General features: G+C 57.3%; 3 protein-coding genes across 5 annotated transcripts in view; 1 reads left to right on the top strand and 2 right to left on the bottom strand.

Annotated features, from left to right (window-relative positions):
- MOB3A (MOB kinase activator 3A) overlaps positions 1 to 3,148 on the bottom strand; it is a 33,337-nt gene extending 30,189 nt beyond the window's left edge. For all 3 annotated transcript variants that reach the window (XM_042250230.1, XM_060415584.1, XM_004008633.5), the window contains exon 1: positions 3,040 to 3,148. The gene's annotated coding sequence lies outside the window, so the exon portion shown is untranslated. The remainder of the gene's footprint in view (positions 1 to 3,039) is intronic.
- Positions 3,149 to 3,533: 385 nt separating this feature from the next.
- IZUMO4 (IZUMO family member 4) lies at positions 3,534 to 6,685 on the top strand. Its single transcript, XM_027969937.3, has 9 exons — positions 3,534 to 3,799; positions 3,890 to 3,970; positions 4,100 to 4,171; positions 5,002 to 5,028; positions 5,126 to 5,201; positions 5,353 to 5,400; positions 5,485 to 5,499; positions 5,835 to 5,852; positions 6,339 to 6,685. The coding sequence occupies exons 1-9, from the start codon at positions 3,586 to 3,588 to the stop codon at positions 6,427 to 6,429; spliced, it is 642 nt and encodes a 213-aa protein (XP_027825738.1). The 5' UTR covers positions 3,534 to 3,585; the 3' UTR covers positions 6,430 to 6,685.
- Positions 6,686 to 8,120: 1,435 nt separating this feature from the next.
- The window catches only part of AP3D1 (adaptor related protein complex 3 subunit delta 1), a 33,359-nt gene continuing 18,388 nt past the window's right edge, over positions 8,121 to 23,091 (bottom strand). Inside the window, exons 10-32 of the mRNA XM_027969936.3 lie at positions 22,422 to 22,471; positions 22,283 to 22,331; positions 21,460 to 21,605; positions 21,239 to 21,387; positions 20,923 to 21,153; positions 20,551 to 20,782; positions 19,623 to 19,768; positions 19,112 to 19,253; positions 18,600 to 18,671; positions 17,994 to 18,069; positions 17,541 to 17,740; positions 17,227 to 17,300; positions 16,864 to 17,035; positions 16,464 to 16,520; positions 15,857 to 15,964; positions 15,538 to 15,687; positions 15,310 to 15,357; positions 14,971 to 15,160; positions 14,751 to 14,839; positions 14,558 to 14,643; positions 13,888 to 14,009; positions 13,706 to 13,785; positions 8,121 to 9,237 (exon numbers count right to left, since the gene is read on the bottom strand). Coding sequence (XP_027825737.1) covers positions 9,142 to 9,237; positions 13,706 to 13,785; positions 13,888 to 14,009; positions 14,558 to 14,643; positions 14,751 to 14,839; positions 14,971 to 15,160; positions 15,310 to 15,357; positions 15,538 to 15,687; positions 15,857 to 15,964; positions 16,464 to 16,520; positions 16,864 to 17,035; positions 17,227 to 17,300; positions 17,541 to 17,740; positions 17,994 to 18,069; positions 18,600 to 18,671; positions 19,112 to 19,253; positions 19,623 to 19,768; positions 20,551 to 20,782; positions 20,923 to 21,153; positions 21,239 to 21,387; positions 21,460 to 21,605; positions 22,283 to 22,331; positions 22,422 to 22,471 — 2,765 coding nt within the window. The 3' untranslated portion in view covers positions 8,121 to 9,141. The remainder of the gene's footprint in view (positions 9,238 to 13,705; positions 13,786 to 13,887; positions 14,010 to 14,557; positions 14,644 to 14,750; positions 14,840 to 14,970; positions 15,161 to 15,309; positions 15,358 to 15,537; positions 15,688 to 15,856; positions 15,965 to 16,463; positions 16,521 to 16,863; positions 17,036 to 17,226; positions 17,301 to 17,540; positions 17,741 to 17,993; positions 18,070 to 18,599; positions 18,672 to 19,111; positions 19,254 to 19,622; positions 19,769 to 20,550; positions 20,783 to 20,922; positions 21,154 to 21,238; positions 21,388 to 21,459; positions 21,606 to 22,282; positions 22,332 to 22,421; positions 22,472 to 23,091) is intronic.

The raw sequence follows: 23,091 nt of genomic DNA, 5'->3' as shown, positions 1-23,091 counted from the left end.
GTGGGGGGCCATTGTGGGGGTGGGGAGTTTACAGGGGAGATGAACAAGTGGAGCGCAGGGGATTTTTAGGGATGTGAAACTACTCTGTGTGAAAAAATGATGGGTATGTGTCAGTGCACATCTGTCCAAACCCCGAGAGCATGCACCACTGAGCGTGAACCTACCAAATGTGCTCTGGATGCTGGCTGACAGGGACGTGTCAGTGGAGGTTCATCCTGGTGACAAACGTCCTGCTCTGGTGGGAGATGCTGATAACCGGGGAGGCAATGCACAAGTGGGGGCAGGGGGCATACAGGAATTCCCTGTACCTTCCACTCAATTATGCAGTAAGCTTAAACCTGCTCTAGAAAACTCAAGTCTATTAAAAAAAAAATTACTGGGGCTTCCCTGGTGGCTCAGTGGTAAAGAATCTGCCTGCCAATGAAGGAGCAACTAAGCCCAGAAGTGACAATAACTGAGACCACATGCTGCAACTGCTGAAGCCCATGCACCTAGAGCCTGTGCTCGGCGGCAAGAGAAGCCACGGCAATGAGAGGCTTGCGCACCACGGTGGAGCGCGGCCCCCACTCACTGCAATGAGAGCAAAGTCCAAGCGCAACCAAGGCCCAGAACAACCAAAAAGTGAATGAATAAAAGTAAGACCAATTTAAAACTGTATAGCTAACACGAATTTATCAATTACAACACACCAGGCATTTGGCCAAATCCTGTGAATTGCTCACCCCATTTAAGAAATGACTAAAGCCACAGATAGGAAGCAGAAAATGATGAATCCTAAGAAAGAAGGCATAAATAAAGAACACATTTAGACATCCTGGCATAAAGAACAAATGCCGTGGGATTTCCTTGGTGGTCCAGTGGCTAAGACCCTGTGCTCTCAACGCAAGGGAACCTGGTCAGGGAACTAGATCCTAAATGCAGAAACTAAGAGTTCATATGCTACAAATAAAAAAGATCCTGCTTGCTGCACCTAAGACCTGATGCAGTCAAATAAATATCTTTTTAAAAATGCCTTGGAAGACACTGAAATACATGCTGCATGTGTAATTTTTAACTTTTTGGTAGCCACATTAAAAAGTAACAAAAAGAAAAGAAACAAGTGACTTTAACATTGATTTTATATATATATATATACACACACACACACACACACACACATACTACTGAGCCTAAGAGCACCAAAATATCACTTTAACATCTAACCAGTATAGAAAATACTAAGGACTGGTGCAGGGGGATGACACAGAGGGATGTTGTTGGGAGGGAGATGGGAGGGGGGTTCATGTTTGGGATCGCATGTACACCTATGGTGGATTCATGTCAATGTATGGCAAAACCAATACAGTATTGTAAAAGTAAAATAAAGTAAAAATAAAAATTAAAAAAAAAAAAGAAAATACTAAGGAACTATTTTACACACCTCCTACCCCACCCCCACCTTAACACTCCAAGTCTCCAGAGACTGCTGTGTATTTTACACGAAGGGTACATCCCATTTTGGAATAGCCACGTTCAAGTGATCACTAGCCATGAATGGCCAGTGGCTACTGCACAGGACAGCTCAGCTCTGAAGGGTTATAAAAGGGGGAACCACCCCTGTCACCATCAGGACAGAAGCAGTGGGATAGGTGCTATTTGAGGTGGAACTCTGGGGAGGGGAGAGGCTGTGGACTGGAGCAGGCTGAGGTTCCCCGTAAACAAACAAAGGGCACCTTCGGAAGGGAGGGGAGAAACAGAGTGCCCCAGGGTGCGGGCAGGCAGGGTGGGGCAGCCAAGACTTCCACTTGCTTCATTCCATAATCAGTACAACAGACACTGACAGGCTACCATGAACTTGAGGCAGGGTGGGAGGTGGATGGGCACTCAGGGCTTTGGGAGGCTGCAGCACCCTATCCTGACATTGGCTAGGGCCAGGATTCTTGGTATCACTCATCATTCTTGGCTGAGTCTGTAAAATGGGCTCATAAGAGTCCCTGAACTTTATGTTGGGTGGAGGGAGGAATGAATAAGCAGCTAGCAAAGACCACACGTAACAGAAACAAGTCCAAGATCACAAAGTGCAGACAGGCAGTGGGGTGAAAGATGCAAAATGCTTGTGTATCACATGCCAAAATTTATCCAAGTGTATCTCTGAATGAATGCAGTTGATTGGGTGTCAACCGAGACTCTATAAAAAGGTTAAAAAAAAAAAAAAGCAAGGGGTAGAAAGCACCTGCAGATAAAGAATGGAAGACTTTTACTCTAAAATGAGCAGTGGCTCTCTGGGTGGGAGCATCACTAGCTATTTATTTGCTACTCTGACTCTGTATTTTCCAGTCAACCTCCGGCTTCCCTTTTCAGTGACATTTAGTAAAGTACATAATCATTTAAAGCAAATGCAAGCCCTTCAGTGAGTGAAGAGATGAAGCAGGGGGGTTAGCTAGTGGGCAGTGCCAACATTCAAACACGTCCCGCCCAGGCCGTGCCCACTGCTCAGGGGCTCTGGGGACCAGGAAGACTGCTTTCAGAGGGCGGGGGTCACAGTGCGCTAGGGGCCCTAAAATCTTGTGGACCTTCCATCCAAACCAGGAGGTGGGGTCCTGGTTATTGATACCGAAGGGGGTGGCCCTGGTAACCACTACTGCTACTGCTAAGTCGCTTCAGTAGTGTCCGACTCTGTGCGACCCCATAGACGGCAGCCCACCAGGCTCCCCCGTCCCTGGGACTCTCCAGGCAAAAACACTGGAGTGGGTTGCATTTCCTCCTCCACTGGTAACCACTAATTCCATCAAGGGCCCGCCACCGGCTCCCGCCCCTCCACCACCGTCCATCCCTCTGAGGGACCCGGCCTTCCCGCGGCCCGCGGTTGCCCCCCTGAGTGACCCGGCCTTCCCGCCGTCGCTCCCCTGAGGGATCCGGCCTCCCCGCCGTCTCCCCTCTGAGGAACCCGGCCTCTCCGCCTTCGTCCCCCTGAGGGACCTGGCTTCCTTTCTACTCGCGGTCGCCCCTCTGAGGGGCCCGACCTCCCTGCCGGGCGCGCTGGTCTCTCTGAGGACTCACCTGCCACCTGCCTCCTGCTGCCGGAAGAGTTGGGTCAAGTTCGCCGCTGGACCCAGCTCCCGGGCCGCTGGCCAGTCCGGCCTCGTTGCCAGGCCCGGAGTAATTTCGCACACGACCGCCCCGCCCCTCACCGGATATACTTCCGCTCCAGGGCAAGGCCTCCCCGGAAACGAGAGCCGGGGAGGCCTGCGGGCGGAACTTGCTGTGTGCCGAGAGCAAGAGACTCGGTCTCGAACCTGGAGGCCCGCCTGGAAGGAGGAGCTTTGCGATGGCTGTGGGCGCATGCGTGAGGCGCGGCCGGGGGGCGGGACCAACAAAGGGGTGGCTGGGCGGGGCCTGAAAGAGGAACCTGCGCCCTCTGTTGCCCGTTACAGGCGCTAGGCCTACGCCGCGGGAGGGGCAGGGTCGTGGCCCTCCCGAGAGGGCGCCGTTGGTTGGTGCGCGGCGGAGGGGCGTGGCACGGGGGCGCCGTTGGTTGGTGCGCGGCGGACGAGGGAGTGGCGCGGGAGGCGCCGTCGGTTGGTCGGCGGCGGGCGGGGGCGGGCCATGGCCCTGCTGCTGTGCCTGGGCCTGACAGCAGCGCTGGCCCGCGGCTGCTTGCACTGCCATGGTAACTTCTCGGATAAGTTTTCCTTCTACCGCCATCACGTGAACCTCAAGTCCTGGTGGGTGGGCGACATCCCCGTGTCGGGCTCTCTGCTGAGCGACTGGAGCCAGGACACAATGAAGGAGCTGCACCTGGCCATCCCCGCGGAGATCAGTGAGTGCGGGGGTCCTGCACGGGCGGAGCCCCCGGCCCGGCCAGACCCCGGATCCAGGCGGCTCACACGCCTCCTTCTCCCGCCCCCAGCCCGGGAGAAGCTGAACCAAGTGGCGAACGCCGTGTACCAGAGGATGGATCAACTGTACCAGGGAAAGATGTATTTCCCGGGTGAGGGGCCCACCGCCGCGGGCTGGAAAATGAAGCAGAGCCCAACCGCCCCCAGACATTTAAAGTCCACCCGCCGCTTGAGTCTGACCGCCCGAGGCTGACAGCCCCCTCTCCGCCTCCTCTTATCAGGGTATTTCCCCAGCGAGCTGCGAGCTATCTTCCGGGAGCAGGTGCACCTCATCCAGAATGCCATCATTGAAAGTGAGCAAAGGAGAGGGCTGGCGGGGCAGCGGGGAGGATTCTGCCCAAGCCCTGAGGACCCAGGGTCATGGGAGTATTTCAGTCTCCTTACAGGCCAGAGTCTGGTCAGGGTGTGGCTCAGGCTGGAGTAATGTGAACAGGGAGTCCGGCGTGGTGCAGCCAGGTGTCAGGACTCAGAAAGGCCATTGGGGGTGGGGGGTGGGGGGAAAGGGCCGGTCTCTGCAGGGGTAACCATTTCATCCAGTGGGCACCAACAGGACACCTTGATGGATAAATCCCACCTATCCCTGCCGCCTCCCCTATGGGTCCCTGGAGGCCTCAGAGCTTTGCTGCCACCCTCCCATCTGCTTTGCTCCATCCCAGGCTGGGGCCGGGGACTCCCTGGTGGCTCAGTGGTAAAGAACCTACCTGCCAGTGCAGGGGACACTGGTTTGATCCCTGGGTCGGGAAGAACCCCCTGGAGAAGGAAATGGCAACCCACTCCAGTCTTCTTGCTTGGAGAAGCCCTGGAGCCTGGCATGCTACAGTCCACGGGGTCACAAAGAATCGGACATGACTTCGTGACTGAACAACAACAAACAATGGGACTTCCCTGGTGGTCCAGTGACTAAGACTTCGTGCTTCTAATGCAGGGGGTCCAGGTTAGATTCCTGGTCACGAACTATATCCCACATGCTGCAACACAGACAACAACAGCAAGGCTGGGGCCCACCTAAGTGGCCAATGGACAGGGGCTGAACCTTGGGCAACCTGGGAGGTGGGGGCTGGGGAGGAACAGGCGAACAGGCCAGGCCTAATAAGGCACCATCTGTGCCCTTGCCCTACCACAGGCCGCATCGACTGTCAGCGTCACTGTGGTGAGTGAGCCTTGGTCCTGGCTGTGGGGTGCTGCAGCAGCTGGGGCCTCCAAGGCTGAGGGTGAGGGGAGCCCGCAGCACCTCTGGTGTGTTTCAGGCATCTTCCAGTACGAGACTATCTCCTGCACCAACTGCACGGATTCGCACGTCGTCTGCTTTGGCTACAACTGCGAGTAGGGCTAAGGCGCGGGCAGCTGCCTGTGCTGAGAGGCCCCTGCCCACAGGGTCCCAGGCTCTCTCCCTGAAGGGGCCCCTCATCACCCGGGTAAGGGGGAGGGGAGCCCTGCAGCTGGCCCCTGAGTGTCCATGCCTGTGTTCCTGCAGGTCGTCAGCGCAGTGGGAGAGAGCAGTGCAGGGCCTCCTCCAGTACATGTGAGTGGGGGCAGCTGGGCACAGGGCGAGGGGATCCTGATTGAGGCCACTTGGCCCCTGACTCCAAAACTGCTGTCGTTGTAGAAATAAGTGGCACAAGTAAGTCCCCTTTCCCCAAGAGCAATGTGTGTGTGCCCTCACCGGTAAGTATGTGCCCAGGCAGCCACAGGAGACAGCACCTGGCCCTGGTGTTGGGGACCGAGCCTCTACCTCCCAGGGTCTCTGAGCTCAGCTGGCACAAGGGTGTACATCCTGGTTTGGGGGTCCCCACAGACCCAGGCCCTACCCCTGCCTCAGGTGGGTGGTGGGGCTATGGTCAGAGCTGGTGAGGGCACCCCTGGTGAACATGTGCCCCCATGGAGGGGCCTGAGGAACACAGGCACAGCCTTACCCCCAAAGCTCGGAGCTAACCAGAGCCCTGTCATGTATTTCAGAATGGACACCAATACAAGGTAAGGTCCCCCCAGACCCATCCTCCTGGGAGTGTGGGCAGTGTGGACTTTTCCAGGTCAGTGGGGGCAGACAGGGCATTGTATGGGATGGGTGCAGCCAGGCAGGATGTCACCTCGGCAATCACATCCATGTAATCACGCCATGAATAAACATGAGTTCCCCTCCTCCTCGCCTGGAGGCACAGAACCACTCCAGCCTTGTGAGTGACCCAGTGGGCAGAAGCTACAGGGACCCGGGCGGGCTCTGCCTAAGCCAGCGGTCAAAACCCCAGGCCCTCCTGCCCCCGCCCCACCCTGCTCCCTTCACAGACCCTGTCGTGAGTGTTGGGTGTGACCCCACTGGTGTCTAAGCCCAGCTCGAGGGTCTGTCTGGAGCCCTGCTACATGCCCCCGCTGGGACGAGGGGCCTGGGCCCCAGCAGATGTCCGCCAGGGAGGACAAGGCAGGGCAGGAGAGGAAGGACTGGGGCGCCCCATCTCCTTGCAGCTTGATATCACCAAGCTTCACGTGTCTGGAGCCCCCACACCTGGCCAACCTGACTCTGGAAAACGCCTCCGAGTGCCTGACGCAGCACTGAGGGCGGCCCGGCCGGCCAGACCGGTCGCGCCGTGGTGCGGGGCCAGAACTCCGCTGGACCGGCTCGGCCAGACCCTGTGGAACAGGCCTACTGCTGCCTGGAGGGCCCCATCCGCCTTGGAGCCCGGGGCCGGGCCAGGCCAGGGCCGGGAGAGGGGATGGGAGATAGATGACTTTGTATATAGCGCAGCATAGATGTGGGCAGGATCGCAGCCATGTGATGGAATGATTAAACATCCCTGATGTTTCTCCTCCCAGAGCTGTCCTTGTTGGGGCTGTGGGCTGGGACCCAAGCGAGGTGTGTGCCAGGTGCAGGGAGGGCTTCCCAGGGACCTGGAATGTCCAGTGGTAAAGAATCCGCCTGCCAGTTCAGAGGATAACCATTATATCCCTGATCAGGGAACTAGAGCCCACGTGCTGCAACCACTGAAGCCTGCATGCCCTGGGGTGCGTGCACCGTAACTAGAGAGTAGCCTGTGCACAGCAACAAAGAACCAGCACGGGAAAAAAAAAGTACCTGGCAGGCCGCACACAACCAGCCTTCAGGGCAACTGGCTCTTCAGATGACTCAAGGGGAGGCTGTTTGGTAAAAACCAGGGCCAGCTTCGGTGCATCCTGGGGCTCCTGTCACATCAGCTGCACCATGGCACCTGCTGTCACCACCACGGCCTGGCTTCTTTCTCAGATGCCCCACGTGGGCTGTGAAAGGACAGGCCCAAACTGGCTCGATCCAGGGCTCAGCTTCGGTCCAGCAGATGGGAGGGGATAGAAGCACACCATGGCAATTCTGGCAGTTCTGGGAGTCCTGGGCTGGGCCCTTCCTGGCCTGGGTGGCTGCCAACCTCCCTACTCAGGTGAGGGGCCTCTGCTCGGGGTGGAGGTGCCTTCCAGCCGAGGTTTCACAGATGGACTGCTAGCCTCCACTTGCCCAGGAGCACTGAGGTCAGGGGACTGGTGAGTGGAAGACGGGGGAACTCTGACGTCCAGGACCTGAGCTGGGCCCACACACCATAGCAGGATGGGCTAATGACCGGGGGCCACCGAGGGGCCTTTGTGCAGGGCTCTGCAACTGCCCCCGTTTTGGGCTTCAGGTTAGAGGTGATCTGGGCTGTCTGCTGACACAACCCTCTATCCACGTGGCATCAGTATGGCTGTCGCGAACATAGGGAATTGAGATAGCGGCAGGGCCTCTCTTCCAGCATCTGCTCCTGCCAATCCTTGGGGCTCTGGGCCCCGCACTGTGTCTGGACCCCTGTCCCTGCCCTCTTCTCATCGCGTGCTGCCAAGATTAGAAATGAGGGGTTCGAGTGTGCTTTTTCATTGCACTTAAACTTTAGTGATATTTCCACTCATCCTGCACAACCTTTACCAGAGGGGTTCCCTGGAAAGGGACAGCAGTTGCTGGGCCCCGTGGAGTCCTGTGAGGGGATGGGTATCAGGTGTCTCCTTGCTGTTACCGCTGGGGCCCAGGAGCCCAGAGGACCACACCCCTCCGGAGGGGTAAGAGGTCCAGGCAGAAGGGCAAGGGCGCCATAGCTTCACAATGTAACCTGCACAAGGGTGCCCTGTGGCCCCCCTCTGGCCCCGAGTGCTGCAAGACTCCCCAGAAGTCTGGCTGTATGCTGACCCCCCACACTGGGGGAGAATCCTCTACTCAGGGCATACATTGCCAAAGGCAAGAGACTCAATGGATAAACGCCTGTTTCGCAAGTTTATTGGATCATCTTGACACAAAATCATTACAGCAGCATGATATGTCTCTCCTTTACACGGGAATGTCGATAGCAAATAAATTCTTATATAACACATCATACAATTTAGAGATTCTAGAATCACTGCACAGGATTCTGTAATAGGTTACTCTACATGCTAAAGTGACAGTTTTCATCAAAAGAAGTTAAAATGTCATTGAGGACCATCATCTTTGAGGAAAGTTCAGTCTCACGGGGGTGGGCTGGGGTCCCTCCTGCCCCTGATGCACATCTCAGGGGCCCAGCCACCCCCGGACCCACGTGCTTCCCAGCAAGGAAACAGGGCCAGGCCCGGGCCTTCCACAGGTGCAGACACAGACCTGCAGAGCATCCAGTGACGACAGGGGAGCCAGAGCTGTAGCTCTCCACCACTCACCACAGCACCCAGCTGGGTGCGGAGGCCAAGGCCCTGGATCCCTGCCGGGCACCCCCCTCAGCAGATACACAGGACACGGTGGTGGAACAAACAGGATGTGATGGACGGCAGCCTGCAAGACTCTGCCCCATCGTGTGTCCTGGGGAGGACGTGCCCCTCGGTGTGGGGTGAAGAGGAATGTCTCCCTCCAACAGCTGGCCCGGCCTCCACTCCCAGGGCCTGCGGGCAGGAATCTGGGAACTCGTGGGATTCGGACGACTTGACAGAAGTGAGACGCGCCACTGTGTCCGGTCCCCATCCAGCCCCGGCCAGGTCCTGGCCTCGACAGTGGTCACGCTCACCCTCGGGCAGCCCCTGTGGCCACAGGCACAGTCCGCTCCAGCCAGAGGAGCCCTGGCTGGCTTGGGGACTGGAAAGGGCTGCTGCTCGCCAGAGAGGAGAGAGAAGCAAAGTAAAAAAAGATGACAAGGTAAATCAACGTAACGTAAACTGCGAGGTCTACACAGTGGACGATGGCGGACTTGGTCAACTCCTGGCTGGACCCAGTGTGTGCAGCACGTGGCCACACTCCTGCGGCAGGTGGCACTCAGCATGTGGCCAGTGTCTCCTTCATTTCCTCCAGCAGGTTGCTCAGCAGCGTGGGGTCGCTGCACTTCCCATCCACTGACACCGACTTTTCACCCTGTGAGGGAAACGACAGCTGGCACTCATGAGGCGCCACCCTCTGGACATCCTCTCCTACTTCAGGGTGCTCCGATAAGCCTCTCCTATTCTGGGGTGTTTGATAACCAAGAAGAGGGGATCCAGGTAGGACAGAGCAGGCACACCACACCCCATATCTCCCACACCCCATGGGAGGAGCTGTAGGACCTGGAGAGGCCAGAACTGCAAGGGCTCAGGACTGATGCTCTGGCCAAGGCAGGGATCCCAGCCCTGCAAAGGACACACAGCCCCTGCCTGGCCCAGCCCCTCAGGGGCACAGGGAACAGCTGAGTGTAGCACCAGATGTCCTGCAGATGGAACCTGAGTGCCAGCCTTCTCCACAGGTGTGAAGAAGGCCCACAGACTCCAATTCAAAACTTCCAAAATCACTCGGCACTCCAAGACCACGGAAATCTTAGCTCACGTGGAAAAGATAACCCACAAATACCCACGGAGAAGAAATGGATGTCAGAATCACCTGACAGGCTTTAAAGTAGTGACTCCAAGAACCTCCCATCAGCAATCACATACATCCCTGAAGCAAGCAGGAGAACACAACATCTCAGCAAAGAAATGGAAGAAATAAAGATCTACCCAGGGAACTTCTAGACTGGAATATACCAGCTGCACACAACAGAACTTGCATGACAGAAGAGTCTATGACCCTGACAAGAGATTAATGGAAATGATCCAATCTGAACAGACCAGTGGAAAGGAGGTGGGGGTGGGTGAAGTAGCAAAGATTCACATCACAGGGACCCGAGACAGAGAAAGCAGTGCTGAAAAGGTACCTAAAATCATAGCTGAGAACTGAGTTGTGCAAAAGACAGAAACGCACAGATCAGCACATTCAACAGACTCCACACTATTAACAGGAGCTAGGTCCCCTTCCAGGGAACCCCTCTGGTAAAGGTTGTGCAGGATGAGTGGAAATATCACTAAAGTTTAAGTCCAGTGAAAGCACACTCGAACCCCTCATTTCTAATCTCGGCAGCACGCAATGAGAAGAGGGCAGGGACAGGGGTCCAGACACAGTGCGGGGCCCAGAGCCCCAGGGATTGGCAGAAGATGCTGGAAGGGAGGCCCTGCCGCCGTTTCAATTCCCTACGTTCCCAACAGCTTTACTGACACCACGTGGATGGAGGGTTTTGTCAGCAGACTGCCCAAATCAATGAAGTCAATACCAAGACATGTCACAAACTGCTAAAACCAAGAACAAAGGAAAACCTGAAACAGCCAGGGGGAAACAATGCATTTCTTCATAAAGGGAAAACATTCCCTATTGGAAACCGAGATTCCAAAAGGAAATGGCCTAGTTTTGAAGCACTGTGTGAGAAAAAAACATCAAAGCAAAAATTCTATACTCACCAAAAACAGCCTTGACAAACAGTAAAACAAAGAATGATCGGATGAAGGAAACTGAGAGAACTCACACAGCCAACAGACCTGATCTAAAGTTCTTTAGACAGAGAGAAATGAGGCAGAATAAAGGGTGGAATGAGCAGTGAAAGCAACAGAAACAGCAGGCACGCAGGTGAGCAGACGATGCTGTCTTGTCTCCTGAGGTCTCCGGAATCTGTAAAAGGTGCCTTCAGTGTCTGCAGAAGCAAAACCTGAGACCACCTCCTATATAGGGGGAGGGTTAAGGGTAAGCCAGTGTGAGGTTTTCATGTTCCGCCTGAGCTCCAAGTAGACTTTGAACACCAAGGGTGGGGATATAGTCCCCAGAGCTCCAGACACACAGAGACTCTGTTAACATATAAACGTGGGACACTGGTAACGCTCACATACGCCACAGAAGGCGAGAGCAGAAGGGTGAAAGAAAAGACACAGGGAACAAGCTAACTGCAAGACAAACCCAAAAATATCAGTAATACTTTAAGCACAATGCTCTGAACAGTACAACTGAAAGAGACTGACAGAATGAATCAGGACATGGTATCCATAAGAAATCCTTTCCAATACAAGGATAAAGGCAGGTTTACCACAAAGGATTTGCCACATAAGCACAGACCAAATGACAGCAAGAGGGCTTCCCTGGTAGCTCAGTGGTAAAGAATCTGCCTGCCAAGGCAGAGGACATGGGTTCCATCCCTGGTCTGGAAAGATCCCACATGCTGAGGGGCAATCAAGCCCGTGTGCCACAACTAGAGAATGGCTCATGCAGCAACAAAGACCCAGCAGTGCTACTACAAGTAAGTAAATAAATGTGAAGTGAAAGTCCCTCAGTCGTGTCTGACTCTGTGACCCCATGGACTGTACAGTCCATGGAATTCTCCAAGCCAGAATATTCGAGTGGGTAGACTTTCCCTTTTCCAGGAGATCTTCCCAACACAGGGATCAAATCTCGTCTCCCACACTGCAGGTGGATTCTTTACCAGCTGAGCCACAAGGGAAGCCCAAGAATACTGGAGTAGGTAAGCCTATCCCCTTTTCCAGGAGATCTTCCCGACCCAGGAGTCCAACCGGGGTCTCCTATACATTGCAGGCAGATTCATTCCAACTGACCTATCAGGGAAGCCCAAGCAAATAAATAAACGTTATTAAAAAAACACACACAGACACACACACACACAGAATGGCTGTACTGACACCAGACAAAGTGGACTTCAGAGCAAAGACACACCACAGGACAGAGACGAACACACCAACTGGTGAGGGGATCCACTCGCCCAGATTCACGATTCTAACGGCCCACAGTCAGTAGACCAGTGGACCATCACTGGCTTCATGTTCCTTGCTCACTCGTGGAGGACTGGCAGAGAGAAAATCTGCAAGGATCCAGAAGAATCAAAAGCAGTCAACCAGCAGGATCTGGGTAACACACATATCGCAGGAACACCTACAGAACAGCTGTCCAGAGGGAGCACACTCAGGACAGAGCTCCAGTCTCAGCACCTTTCAGAGGCCTGAGAGGTCACACCAGAAACCAAGGGCCAGGAGGCAACAGGGAACTCTCCCAATGCTTAGAAATAAGTCCACAGGTCAGTGAGGAGGTAGTGATAGAAATTAGAAGTATTTGGAACTGTATACACATGAAAATGAATCATAAAATCCTGTGGGGTTCAGCTAAACAATTATTTAGAGAAAAGTTCCTAACATTAAAGACTTTATTAGAAGAGACGGGCCTGTTGGAAAGGTCTAAGTTTTCACCTTATATATTTGCAAAACAGCAAAATAAATCCAAAGGAGGCAGAAATAAAGAGATATGCAGCAATATTCAGTAAAAAAAATTTTTTTTTTGGCTACACCTCATTGCTTGTGGGGACTTCCCAAATGGCTCAGTGGGCAAGAACCCACCTGCCAAAGCAGGAGACACAGGAGACCTGAGTTCAATCCCTGGGTCAGTAAGATCCCCTGGAGAACGGAATGGCAACTCACTCCAGCATTCTTGCCTGGAGAATCCCATGGACAGAGGAGCCTCATGGGCTGCAGCCCAAGGGGTTGCAAAGAGCAGAACACAACTGATCACGCATGCATTGCATTGCCATTGCTTGTGGGATCTCAGTTCCCCAACCAGGAATCAAACCCAGTCCCTGGCAGTGGAAGTGCAGAGTTCTAACCACCGGACCTCCAGGGAATTCTCCAACTCTTCAAAAAAATTGGCTACTAAACTGATCTTCCAAAATGGATAAATAAGCCTTCTAGCCAAGATAACCAAGAAAAAGGAGAGGAGACAATTACCAATATCAGGAATGAAAGCTTTTATCACCACTGATCCCTCAGACACTAAAAGGAAAAGAAAAGAACCAGATGACTTGATCCACCATCACCTCCATAATCCAGATGAAACCAACCTCTTTGAAGACTACAAACTACTGAAACTCACACAGTAAGAAACAGACAAAGGAAGGAACCCTAAAAGTATCAAAGAAACAGGATTTCCCTGGTGGTCCAGTGGACAGGACTCCACCTGCCAATGCAGAGAACACAGATTCCATCCCTGGTCTGGGAAGATCCCACCTGCTGAGGGGCAACCAAGCCCGTGTGCCTAGAGTCCATGCTCCTCAACAAGAGAAGCCATGCAATGAGAAGCCCTTGCACCAAAACTAGAGCGTAGCCCCTGCTCACTGCAACTAGAGAAAGCCTGCAGCAAGCAACAAAGACCTGGAGCAACCAAGATTAAATTTCTAAAAAAGAATAAAGCAGTTATGAAAAAAAAGAAACTGAACTTGCAGATAAAAACTTTTCAGAAAAGAACTCCCCAGACCCAGATGCTTTCCTTGAATTCTACAATAATATGCCACAAGAAACACACTGACTAAATATGACCTCTTCCAGGAGATGTGCAAGGAGGGAACGCGCCAGGCGGAGGAAAGGCCGACACTGCTCAGGAGCACAGGGTCAGAGCCTTCAGCAAAATCATCTCAGACTGAACTCAGAGCAGAGCAGCTCCACTGGAGGACAGTGGTGAAGCTGGGCAGGCCCTCCAGACCCTGAGGGCTCACCTTCTTCACCAGGAGGCAGACGTGGTGGCCCTGGATGGAGCGGCTGTACATGGAGGCGCAGGAGTCCACTCGCTCCACAACTGCAAGAGAGGGTGATGTGAGGCTGGGCCAGCCCCAGGCAGTGGGGTAGGCCCGTGTGCCGGAAGAAGGCCAAGCAGTCTATCAGCTATGTCCAGTCTTACCAGAAAAACGGTGATGAAAACAGATCTTTGCCAAGAGGTTATGGAAGGACATACTAATGCCATCCACCTTGATCGAGCTCATGCTCAGGTCCCCAGACTCCAGCAACTTGGCAAAGGCATCGCTGTGGGAAGGACAGAGAGAGGGTGGCAACAGGGGGCCCCGCCCGGGGGTGGGCACCTCCTCTGAGGGCCTGTGGCTCAGGGTCTGCACTAGTCCTGTAAGAAGTCAACACCTGAACAGTGTCCCCAAAGCCCCTAAGTTTCAGCCCTGACACCCAGGCCGTGGGAATGTGACTGGGTTTGGTGACAGAACCCCAATTCAATGTAATAGGGGTCCTGGTGTGAACAGGAGATCAGGACGCAGATGTGCGAGAAGGACGAGCATGTGTGCCCACAGAGGAGGGCAGCCACCTGCACGCCACTGTGCAAGGCCTCAAGAGGACCCAGCCCTGCCCGTGTTCTGGGTCTGGAGTCCAGCGTCTGGTCCAGGGAGGGATGCCAGGCCTGTTGTTTGGGCTGCTGGGGATGTGCTGAGCCTGAGGTGCCAGCCGGTCACCTGACACCCCGCCCACATCCTCTCCTCAGGTCAGAGAGCATTGTGGAGATGACTGTCTGGAGCCCCCCATGGTAGGAAAGCGGGGAGCTGGGGGCAGGAGGGAGGGCAGCGCACCTGTAGCACGGTGTGGTGACCAGGTACGAGGTGCAGGTGAAGTGCAGTTTGAAGTCAAGCTTCTCGTGGGTGGAGCCTTCGTCGTTCTGTGGGGCAGAGGGGGTCAAGGTGAGGGGGCGCAGGGCAAGGGGGTGCGGGGCAGGGCCTTCGAGCTCGGGTGCATGACTGACCGTTGGGGCACCCACCCCCGTACCTTGGCAATGAAAGACAGGGTCCCCTTGAGCTTCTGGGCCATGACGATGCTCTGAATGGTGAACACAAATTGGGCCTCGTTGGAAATACCTGGTGCGGGCAAGACATGGGCCTGAGGAGTGGTGCAGGATGCCGTCACCTGGGCAGGCGGCGGGGAGTTAAGGCTGCCAGGGTCTGTCCCCAGCACTGCTGTCCCAGGCCGCTGAGCCAGGCTCACTCACCAGGAGGCAGCTGGAAAGGCACGGGGACACCGTCGTGGACCGAGGAGCCCTCGGGCCGGGCCAGCCGGGCATTGAGTGAGTCCAGCACGTTGAGCTCCATGCTCTTGAGAAAGCTGTCGCTCTGGTTCTCCAGGACCACGGAGACTGTGACCTGGCTGTCCTTCTGTAGGCTGCCCTGCACGTCGTACGTCTGTAGAGCAGGACCCAGGGTCAGTGGTGCAGGGGAGCCACTGGGGACCCCATGCCTAGAGAGTGTGGGCACCCCCTCATGTCCAGAGAAAGGAGCCCTGAGCCTCAAGCACTCATGGCCCCACCTCCTGAAAGTCAAGCTTCGCTTACCATCTTGATGTAAGAATTTTCAGCCAGAAGGGTATAGCTGGACATGGGCTGTGGACAAAAGAGAAACATGTCAGCTCTGGGCAGTGAGGACCTGAGAGTGATGGTGAGGGCTGTTGGGAACCAACCCCCCCAACCGATCAGGAAACATCAGGAGCGTGAGAACGAGGGGACAGGGAGACCCCACGTCCCAGAGGCTTCCAGCACCGGCTGGGTTGGGAGGACCCTCACCGGGAGGGGCTCCTCATCCAGTGTGCCGTTCTCCACAGGCTCAGCAGCCTCCTCGTCCGTTGGCGGCACCTTCTTCTTGGACTTCCTCTTGTCCTTGGGCCGCTCCTCCTTGTCTTTCTTGTGTTTCTTCTTCTTGTGCTTGGAGGGTTTCTGGAGCGGGAACAGGCCTGAGTCAGCCCTGGGCTCCTCTAAAGAGCCACAGCCCAACAGCACTGCGCAATTAGGACCCAGCGAGCTTGGCCAACAGGAGACTGCTGTTAGGAGCCCCAGCAGTGCGGGAGCGCCGCCCCCAGCCCAGCCCCCGCACACGCGCCCCCACCTTCTCCAGGTCCTGCTCCCTGTCCTCATCGGCGTCCTGTTCCTCTCCCCGGGGCTCCTCCTGCCCCGTCTTCAGGACAGTGACTGTGGTGTTCACCTCCAGCTCTTCCTATGGGGGGGCCAGGCCGGGGTTGGTGGTGGGGGACTTCAAAGGCAGCCGAGGCCCAGGATGGGGAGTCCTGCGCCCCCTGACCTGCCTTACCCTGGAATACCCTGCCCTGATAAGCCTCCCTCCTGACGGTGTATGGCTCCCCCTCCAAGTGCTGGTGGCCAGCACACAGGAGAGGAGGTCTAGCATGAGGCTGGCTAGCACTGATCCAGAAGACCCCAGAGCCACCAGGCCCCAGACACAGACACGAAGCCGCTGCCCAAGGCTGCTGCCTGGCTCTGAGACAAGGGCCCACCACGAAACCATTGCCTGCACAAGACCCTGAGCATGGAACCAAGCCAGCCCAGACCTGGCTGGTCTACCTGACGATCACCCCACATCCCTCTGCCCCCAGTGAGTGGGGAGCCCCCTAATGCCTCTAAGCTATCCAAGGCTGAAAAGCACGGGTGTCCAGCTGAGGAGCACTTGTAGTCAGCACAAGTCACAACCAGGCTCTTACCGGGGCTGGTGTGGCAGCAGGTGGCGTAGTAGACAGCCAGAAGTCCAAGTCCTCACCCTGAAACCACAGGAACACAGGCCTTTAGCTGGAGAAGCTGGACGGGCCCTGAGAAGGCGTGGCTGCCCTGACAGGCACAGGACACTAAGCCCCACAGGACCTGAGTGCGCTGGGAGCCAGTGGTGACTCCAGCTCTCTTGCCATGGGTCCAGGCACCTACCGGAACCACACATCCAGGCAAAGTCGTGTTACTCGGGAGCGAGGTAACACAACCTGTGTGTGGTAGCTCTGCCGAACCCTCCCTCCATGTGCAGGACACGCACACCATGGGGAAGGGGAGGTAACAGCCCAGGACATCCCTGCCCCACCCCGTCTGATAAGACAAGTGAGCCTGGCCTCTCACCTTCTCCACCTTCTTCTTCTTCTCCCGCTCCTTCTCCTTGTGCTTCTTCTCCTTCTTCTTGGGTTTCTTGCTCTTCTTCTCCATGAGGGGGACATCCTCTTTCTCAGGGGACTTGGAGGTCTCAGCGTTTCTGTGTTTCTGGACGGGCAGCTTCTCACTATCAGCTAGGGGCCTGGGGGTGGTCACAGGATGAGTGGCCTGGGATGAGGCCTGGGGGGAAGTAGCCCACTCTGCTGCCGGGACCCTTACCCCAAGGCCATGCTGAGCAATCAAAAGAGGACAGGGGGAGGGACCACAATGTGGGGAACCCAGGCCACGTCCAGCCCCATGGGCAGCTGCCCTGGCCTTACTCCCAATACTCACTTATCCAGATCGATGTCCAGGGCCCTGTAAGGGTCATTGGGATCTTTGTCATCCTCGTCACTGGGCAGGGCATTCTGAGGGATGACAGGAACGCTGTGTCTGGATTAACCCACCCTCCCCACAATCCCACTGGGCCCCCACCTCCCTTCTCAGAGACAAACCAGCAGGTCCACACCCATGAGAGCATCTGATCTGGGGCCTGGCGCTCAGCGTGAGCGGTGGATCAGACAGTTAACGGAACAGAAGTGCAGGAGGTGCTCACATCGCACAGGGTAGAGCTGACCAGGGGCCCAGGGGCGGGGTGGGCAACTGACCTCAGGCATCTCCTCAGTGACAATGTCCACGCGCTGGGCAGGTGCGATGTCCTCGTCACTCTCCGTGTGTAGCGAGCTGTGACGCCGCGTGCCACGGCGCTCGCGCTCCCGCTTCTTCTTCTTCCGTTTATCCTTCTCCAGCCGTTGCCGGTGCCGCCTCTCCTCCTCCAGCTTCACGTACTGGTCCGATAGGGGCATCCCTGCTGGGACGTGGGTGCTCACCCCACAGCCTGAGAGCCACGCCCTGCTCCCACCTGGGGGACACTGCCCTGACTACTGGGATGCAGACAGGGGGCCCAGGGCGGTGTAGGGCCCTGAACCCTGGACCTAGGGACCGGTGTACACGACCCCTGCTGGCAGGGCAATGGGGGGGAGGATGCTGGCTAGACAGAGCCAGAGCTGAGGCAGGTCTGAAGCTGGTCCGCAACACCCTCACCCCACGCAGACACTTGCCTGGCACCTTCAAAGGCACCGAGAGGTCGATCTGCACCACGGGGATGTGCTCCACGCCTGGCGCGTCCTGATACCGCTGTGGGGAGACAGCAAGGCTGATCACCACGCAGGGCAGAGGGCCCAGCATGACGCTGAAGCTGCAGAGCAGGGCTCATGGAGAGGGGCGGGTCTGTCAGTGCAGGGAGTACAGGACGGGAGCAAGACTTGCCCATTTTATCATTTGAATCTTTTTTCAAGTTGAAAGTCATACTTTGGAAGCACAGAAACACAGGGCTTCCTGCCTCTGAAAAGCTGGCATCAGCAAGCCTGACACACGTGGAGCCATGTCTCCCTGGGGGAGCCCAAGGCAGCCGACAGGTCTGCTGGCTGGAGGGGGACAGATGGTGGCAGTGGCACCTGCAAAAACCCCATGTCCCTCATGCTCACTCGCTTCCCGCTAAGGCAGAGGAGCCTGAGCTCAACCACCCAGAACTTCCTCCCCGCTTGCTGCTACTGAGGGCCCCTTGTGGTCCTGCCCCTGGACCTGCCGACAGCCTCACATGGCCCAGGGATGGAGAGCAGATGGGGCCCTGGCCCGTTCCTCCAGAACAAGGAGTCCAGCCTTACCTTCTGGGGGGACGGGGAACTCTTGATGTAAAACGGGTTGTTGGCCTGCTCTTGCCTGCGGGCCTCGCGGCGCTGCGGGACAGGATTCAGTGAGCATATCAGTGGGTGTGTGGCGTGCTCACCCTGTACCCTCCCAGACTACCTGCACAAGCCAGACCTAGAGGACAGGACCCCTCGCCACTTTCACTGTTGGCTTTGGGCCAACAGAGAGGGAAGCCAGCATGGGGAGGGGTGGAGAGGGGCGGCCAGTGGGACCACCCGGGAGCTCCATGGCTGGGGCACAGGGATGGGACCACCCAGGAGCTCCATGGCTGGGGCAGGGGAGGAGCAGAGGAGGGAACGATGCACATCTCATACCCAAGTCCGCACGTTGTCCCCAGACCCCACACCCAAAAGGCCAACGGTCAGGACCCACAGCTCTTCCTGGGGAGCTCTGGCCCAAGAGAACAAGCCCACCCAAGGTCTGCCCAGAGGGGCATGGGCCACAGGCCAGAGCGACTGCCCTGCCTCACCCGGGCCAGCTCCTGCTCATCTGCCTCGGGCGCCCGTGGCTTGGCGTGTCGCTGCTCCTCGTCCTGGAACATGGCCTTGGGCTTCTCATCCTCAGACTCGCTGTCCGAGAGTGGCTCATTAATCCAGGCATCCAGGTCCAGGCTGTGGGGCACAGGGGTCACATGGTGGCTCTGGCTTGCAGGCCCGGCCCTGGACACTGCTGTCCCCTTGGAGACCAGGACATGAAGGCCAGGCAGCGGCCGTGGGCACAGAGGACAGACCAAGGACGGTGGAGCTTGACCGCCCCAAGGTCGATAGGCAAGGACCGCCCACTTACCTTCTCAGGGACGGCACCAGGGTGGGGACAGCAGAGCCCCAGAGAAGCAGCCAAGCACCCTGCACTGTGTGAGGAGTTGGTCTCCTGATCTCAGGGAACGTCCTTCCGTTCCCTCCACCACTACTGGCTGGACAGAAGCCTGGGGGGCCCCTCATGCCACCTGACCCCAGGTCTGCTAATGGCCGCACACTTACCCTTCGGGGACTGGAACCTTCTTCTGTGCCTTGGGAGCCACCGGGTTCAGTTCCCCGGCAAAGAGGGCACTCACTTCCTCTGCCACTGGCACGTCCTTGGCCTGAAGCTTCTGCACGTGCTTGACCAGCTGCAAGATGCAGGATGCCTGTGGGGGCCCCAGAGAAGTCAGGAGGGGACCCTGGAGGACCGGCCCTGAAGGCCACTCAGCCCTTACAGGGCACAGCACACACAGACACCTTGCTGCTTCTGACTAGAGCCTGGCTCAGAATGTCTGGAAGGCTCTATGAGGAGCCACTTGGCCATGGGGCCTAGCCAGAAAAACACAGACCTGTTGCCATCTCCTTCAGAAAGAGTTAGTGACAGAAACTGGGTTCTGAGCAAGATAAAGGGTTACAGGGCTGAAGGAGTGACACCCCATTGGGCAATCGCTCCAAGAACATGGCCCCCGACCTCTGGGAGGCACCAGGGTGCCTCCTCTCAGCTCCAGGGATGGGACCACAGCCAACCTGGGCTCACGGCCCTCAGCCGACAGACAAGCTCACGCCCAACACCTGACCACGACTGCAGAGACCACTGGGGCCTGCATCACCATAGGGCTCATGAAACAGGCTGCCAGGCCACCAGTGCCTAGCTGCCACCCCAAGCTCTCGTGAACCAGCTCTCTTCCATCCTCTGTCGGCACCCACCAGGATCCGCAGTCACCTGTGCTGCATCTCGCTCGGGCTGACCACTCACGTTCCAAGGCCTCCCACTCCCTCACCGTCTCCCATCCCCACTGCCCCCCGCCAGGCTGCTCCTATGAGACCACCTGGGGCCTCCCCAGCACAGGGGCACCAAACTGGCCAGCCCTGCCCCCGACCAAGAGTGGGGAACCACAAAAGGGCCCCCCCCCTTGAACTGCCCTCAGATGGACGAGCCACTGCTCACCCGCTCCTGGACCTCCAGGTCCGCACTCTGCACGAACTGTGGCAGCCGCTCCACCAGGAGCTGGGTGACCTCCTGGGCTGCGGACACATCTGCCGCCTGCTCCTTTTGCTGCAAGATGGCCGCATACAGCTTGACCACGTTCTGCACGTACACCGCCTGGATGTGTCCGGGCAGCGTGGTGACCTTGGGCCGCAGCATGGCCTCCAGTGTCTGCTGGGGCTCCTGCAGGTGTCTGGGGGATGGGAGGGTTGGTGAGTGGCCACCCCAACAGCTCCGTGTCCCAGGCTCCTGCCACCCGCTGTGATCCCCCACCTGGAGCTGGGGCTCAGGGAGGGGACCTGGAGGAAGAGACCACGGCCACCCTCCACTCACTCAGAGAACTCCCCGCAAATCCAGGCAGCCGCGTAGAGCACCTCGCAGATGCCGCTGCGCTGCGGGCTGCTGGCCACCAGGTGCGCGCTGTCAAGCAGCGCAGACATCTGTGCCACGGCGAACCTGCGGATGGCCTTCACGCGGATGGCCACATCCAGCATCTGTGCGGCAATGAGGTGGCCGTGGCGGGTGCCTTCCAGCCGCGTCAGTTCCACGAGGATACTGATGTACCTGCAGGACGGGTCTGTGAAGGGCCCCGCCAGCCCCACCGCCACCCCGGCACCCTGCCCCGGCCCCGCCGGCCCCCAGGCCGCACCACTCGAAGTTGGTGATGTGCTGATAGTTGGACTGGCTGCAGATGTCGATGATCTTGGTGAGCAGCTCGTCACGGTAGGTTGTGCCCTCGGCCTTGTCCACGTGGGTCATCAGCTTCTTGACGATCTCCATCAGGTTCTTCTTGGACACCTGGGAGCAGCGACAGTGAGGGAGGGGGCAGGCCGGCAGGGGGGCAGTGTGGGCGGCAGGGCAGGCACGCACCATTCCGTACAGGAGATCGAGGGCCCGCAGGCGGATGGACTCATCCTTGTCGTCCAGGCACTGCAGCACGAGATCCTTGTGTGCCTGCACAGACTTGGGGTGCGTCCTCAGGATCTTGGACATGGCCAGGAGCCCCAGGTACTTCACTGCAGAGACAGTGGGCAGTTGTCACACCTGCACGAGGTTCGAGGGCGAGGCCAGGCTGCAGCTACACCCCAACCACCTGGGCCCTGTTGGCCACATCTCCCAGGCACCAGGCTCCCCTCACTGCCAACCTCTAGCACCCCAAACACACGACTGTCTATGCCAGGGGCAGCCAACTGGGCCACAGGTCAGGTCCAGCCACAGCCCATATCCACAGCAGCATCACTGGCACGTGACATGCTGCCAGCACCCGCCAGGCAACTTCTATGCTACCCTGGCAGAGACCATACGGCCTGCAGGGTTGACCTGAGTTACTCCCTGGCCCTTCCCAGGAAGAATTTGGTGACCTTTGCTCAAAACCAACAGATCTGGAGCGCCACCAGGAGTGCCTGTCTGGTTAACCTCCAAGGAGACTGTAGGCCCATGGGGAGGTCTGCCAACGCCCGGCCTGCTCCTACCGGGCTTTGGTGCACCCTTGACGTCTCCCCTGTGCTGCCACAGCCTCCCCACCCCTCCCTGCAGTCAGGTCCTGCCTCCCCATGGATGCGGGCAGAGGGCTGAGTTCAAAGACACTTTCAATGGGCAAAGGGCTGAGCCACACAGCAAGACACCAGGCCACTGTGCAGATGTGTAGCGGCACCCCCAGGCCCTGCAGAGCCTGGAGGGACGAGCAACTCACAGTTCTGATCGGAGTCTTCTATCAATATCCTCAATTTCTGAACGCAGAGCTACAAAGAGAAGAGTAATACTGCTCATGTCTATGCCCACATGGAGTTGTGACCTGGAGCCAGGAGGGGAGCCTGGGTCCTGGGACATACCTGGATGCTGGCGCTGTGGTTGGGCATGCCGGATGACAGGGAGATGAGCACTGAAACAGATCACTGGGTGAGGGCCCACGTGACTGGCCCGGGGAGCAGACCACAGTGCCCGGGGGCAGGCCCATAGGCCACCCTGCCTGGGACCTGCTGACTGTGATGTGCGATGGAACAGGCCATCTCCTATCTGCACCCTCACTCACTCTGCCCATGGCCAGGGCCGGGGCTGTCTGCGGTCCCGCCCCACCTCGGTCCTCCTTGTGGACCTTCCCACACAAAAGGGCCAATCTCCAGCCAGCCTCCCCTGCTCCCAAGTCCCATGCTCGCCCTTCCTCTCTGTGACCATTGCTGATCCTCGGTGATACTCATGGCCCATGCGGTGGTCATGAGCGTGGGCCCGGGGCCAGCTTCCTGAGCCTCGCTGAACTTATAGCGGCCCGTGGGTCTCTGAGGAGCAGCCCAAGCTCCGGGCAGGGACAGCCAATGAGACACTGAATCCTCCAGCCACCACCTCCCTCTTCCCACCTCTAGGAAATGGGGCTGCAGGGACAAGTGACCCACAGCTAACGTGCTCTAGCAGATTGTGTGGGGAGGGCATACAGGTACCCTCCAAGGACCCTCCTGGCTGCAGCTCCTATGCAGGACACCACACGAGAAGCAGCCTGAGGCCTGC

This window comes from Ovis aries, chromosome 5 (genome assembly GCF_016772045.2).
Source record: "Ovis aries strain OAR_USU_Benz2616 breed Rambouillet chromosome 5, ARS-UI_Ramb_v3.0, whole genome shotgun sequence".
NCBI classification, from domain to species: domain Eukaryota; kingdom Metazoa; phylum Chordata; class Mammalia; order Artiodactyla; family Bovidae; genus Ovis; species Ovis aries.
The sequence above is the reverse complement of the archived record's forward strand: the minus strand, read 5'-3'. Positions and strand labels throughout refer to the sequence as shown.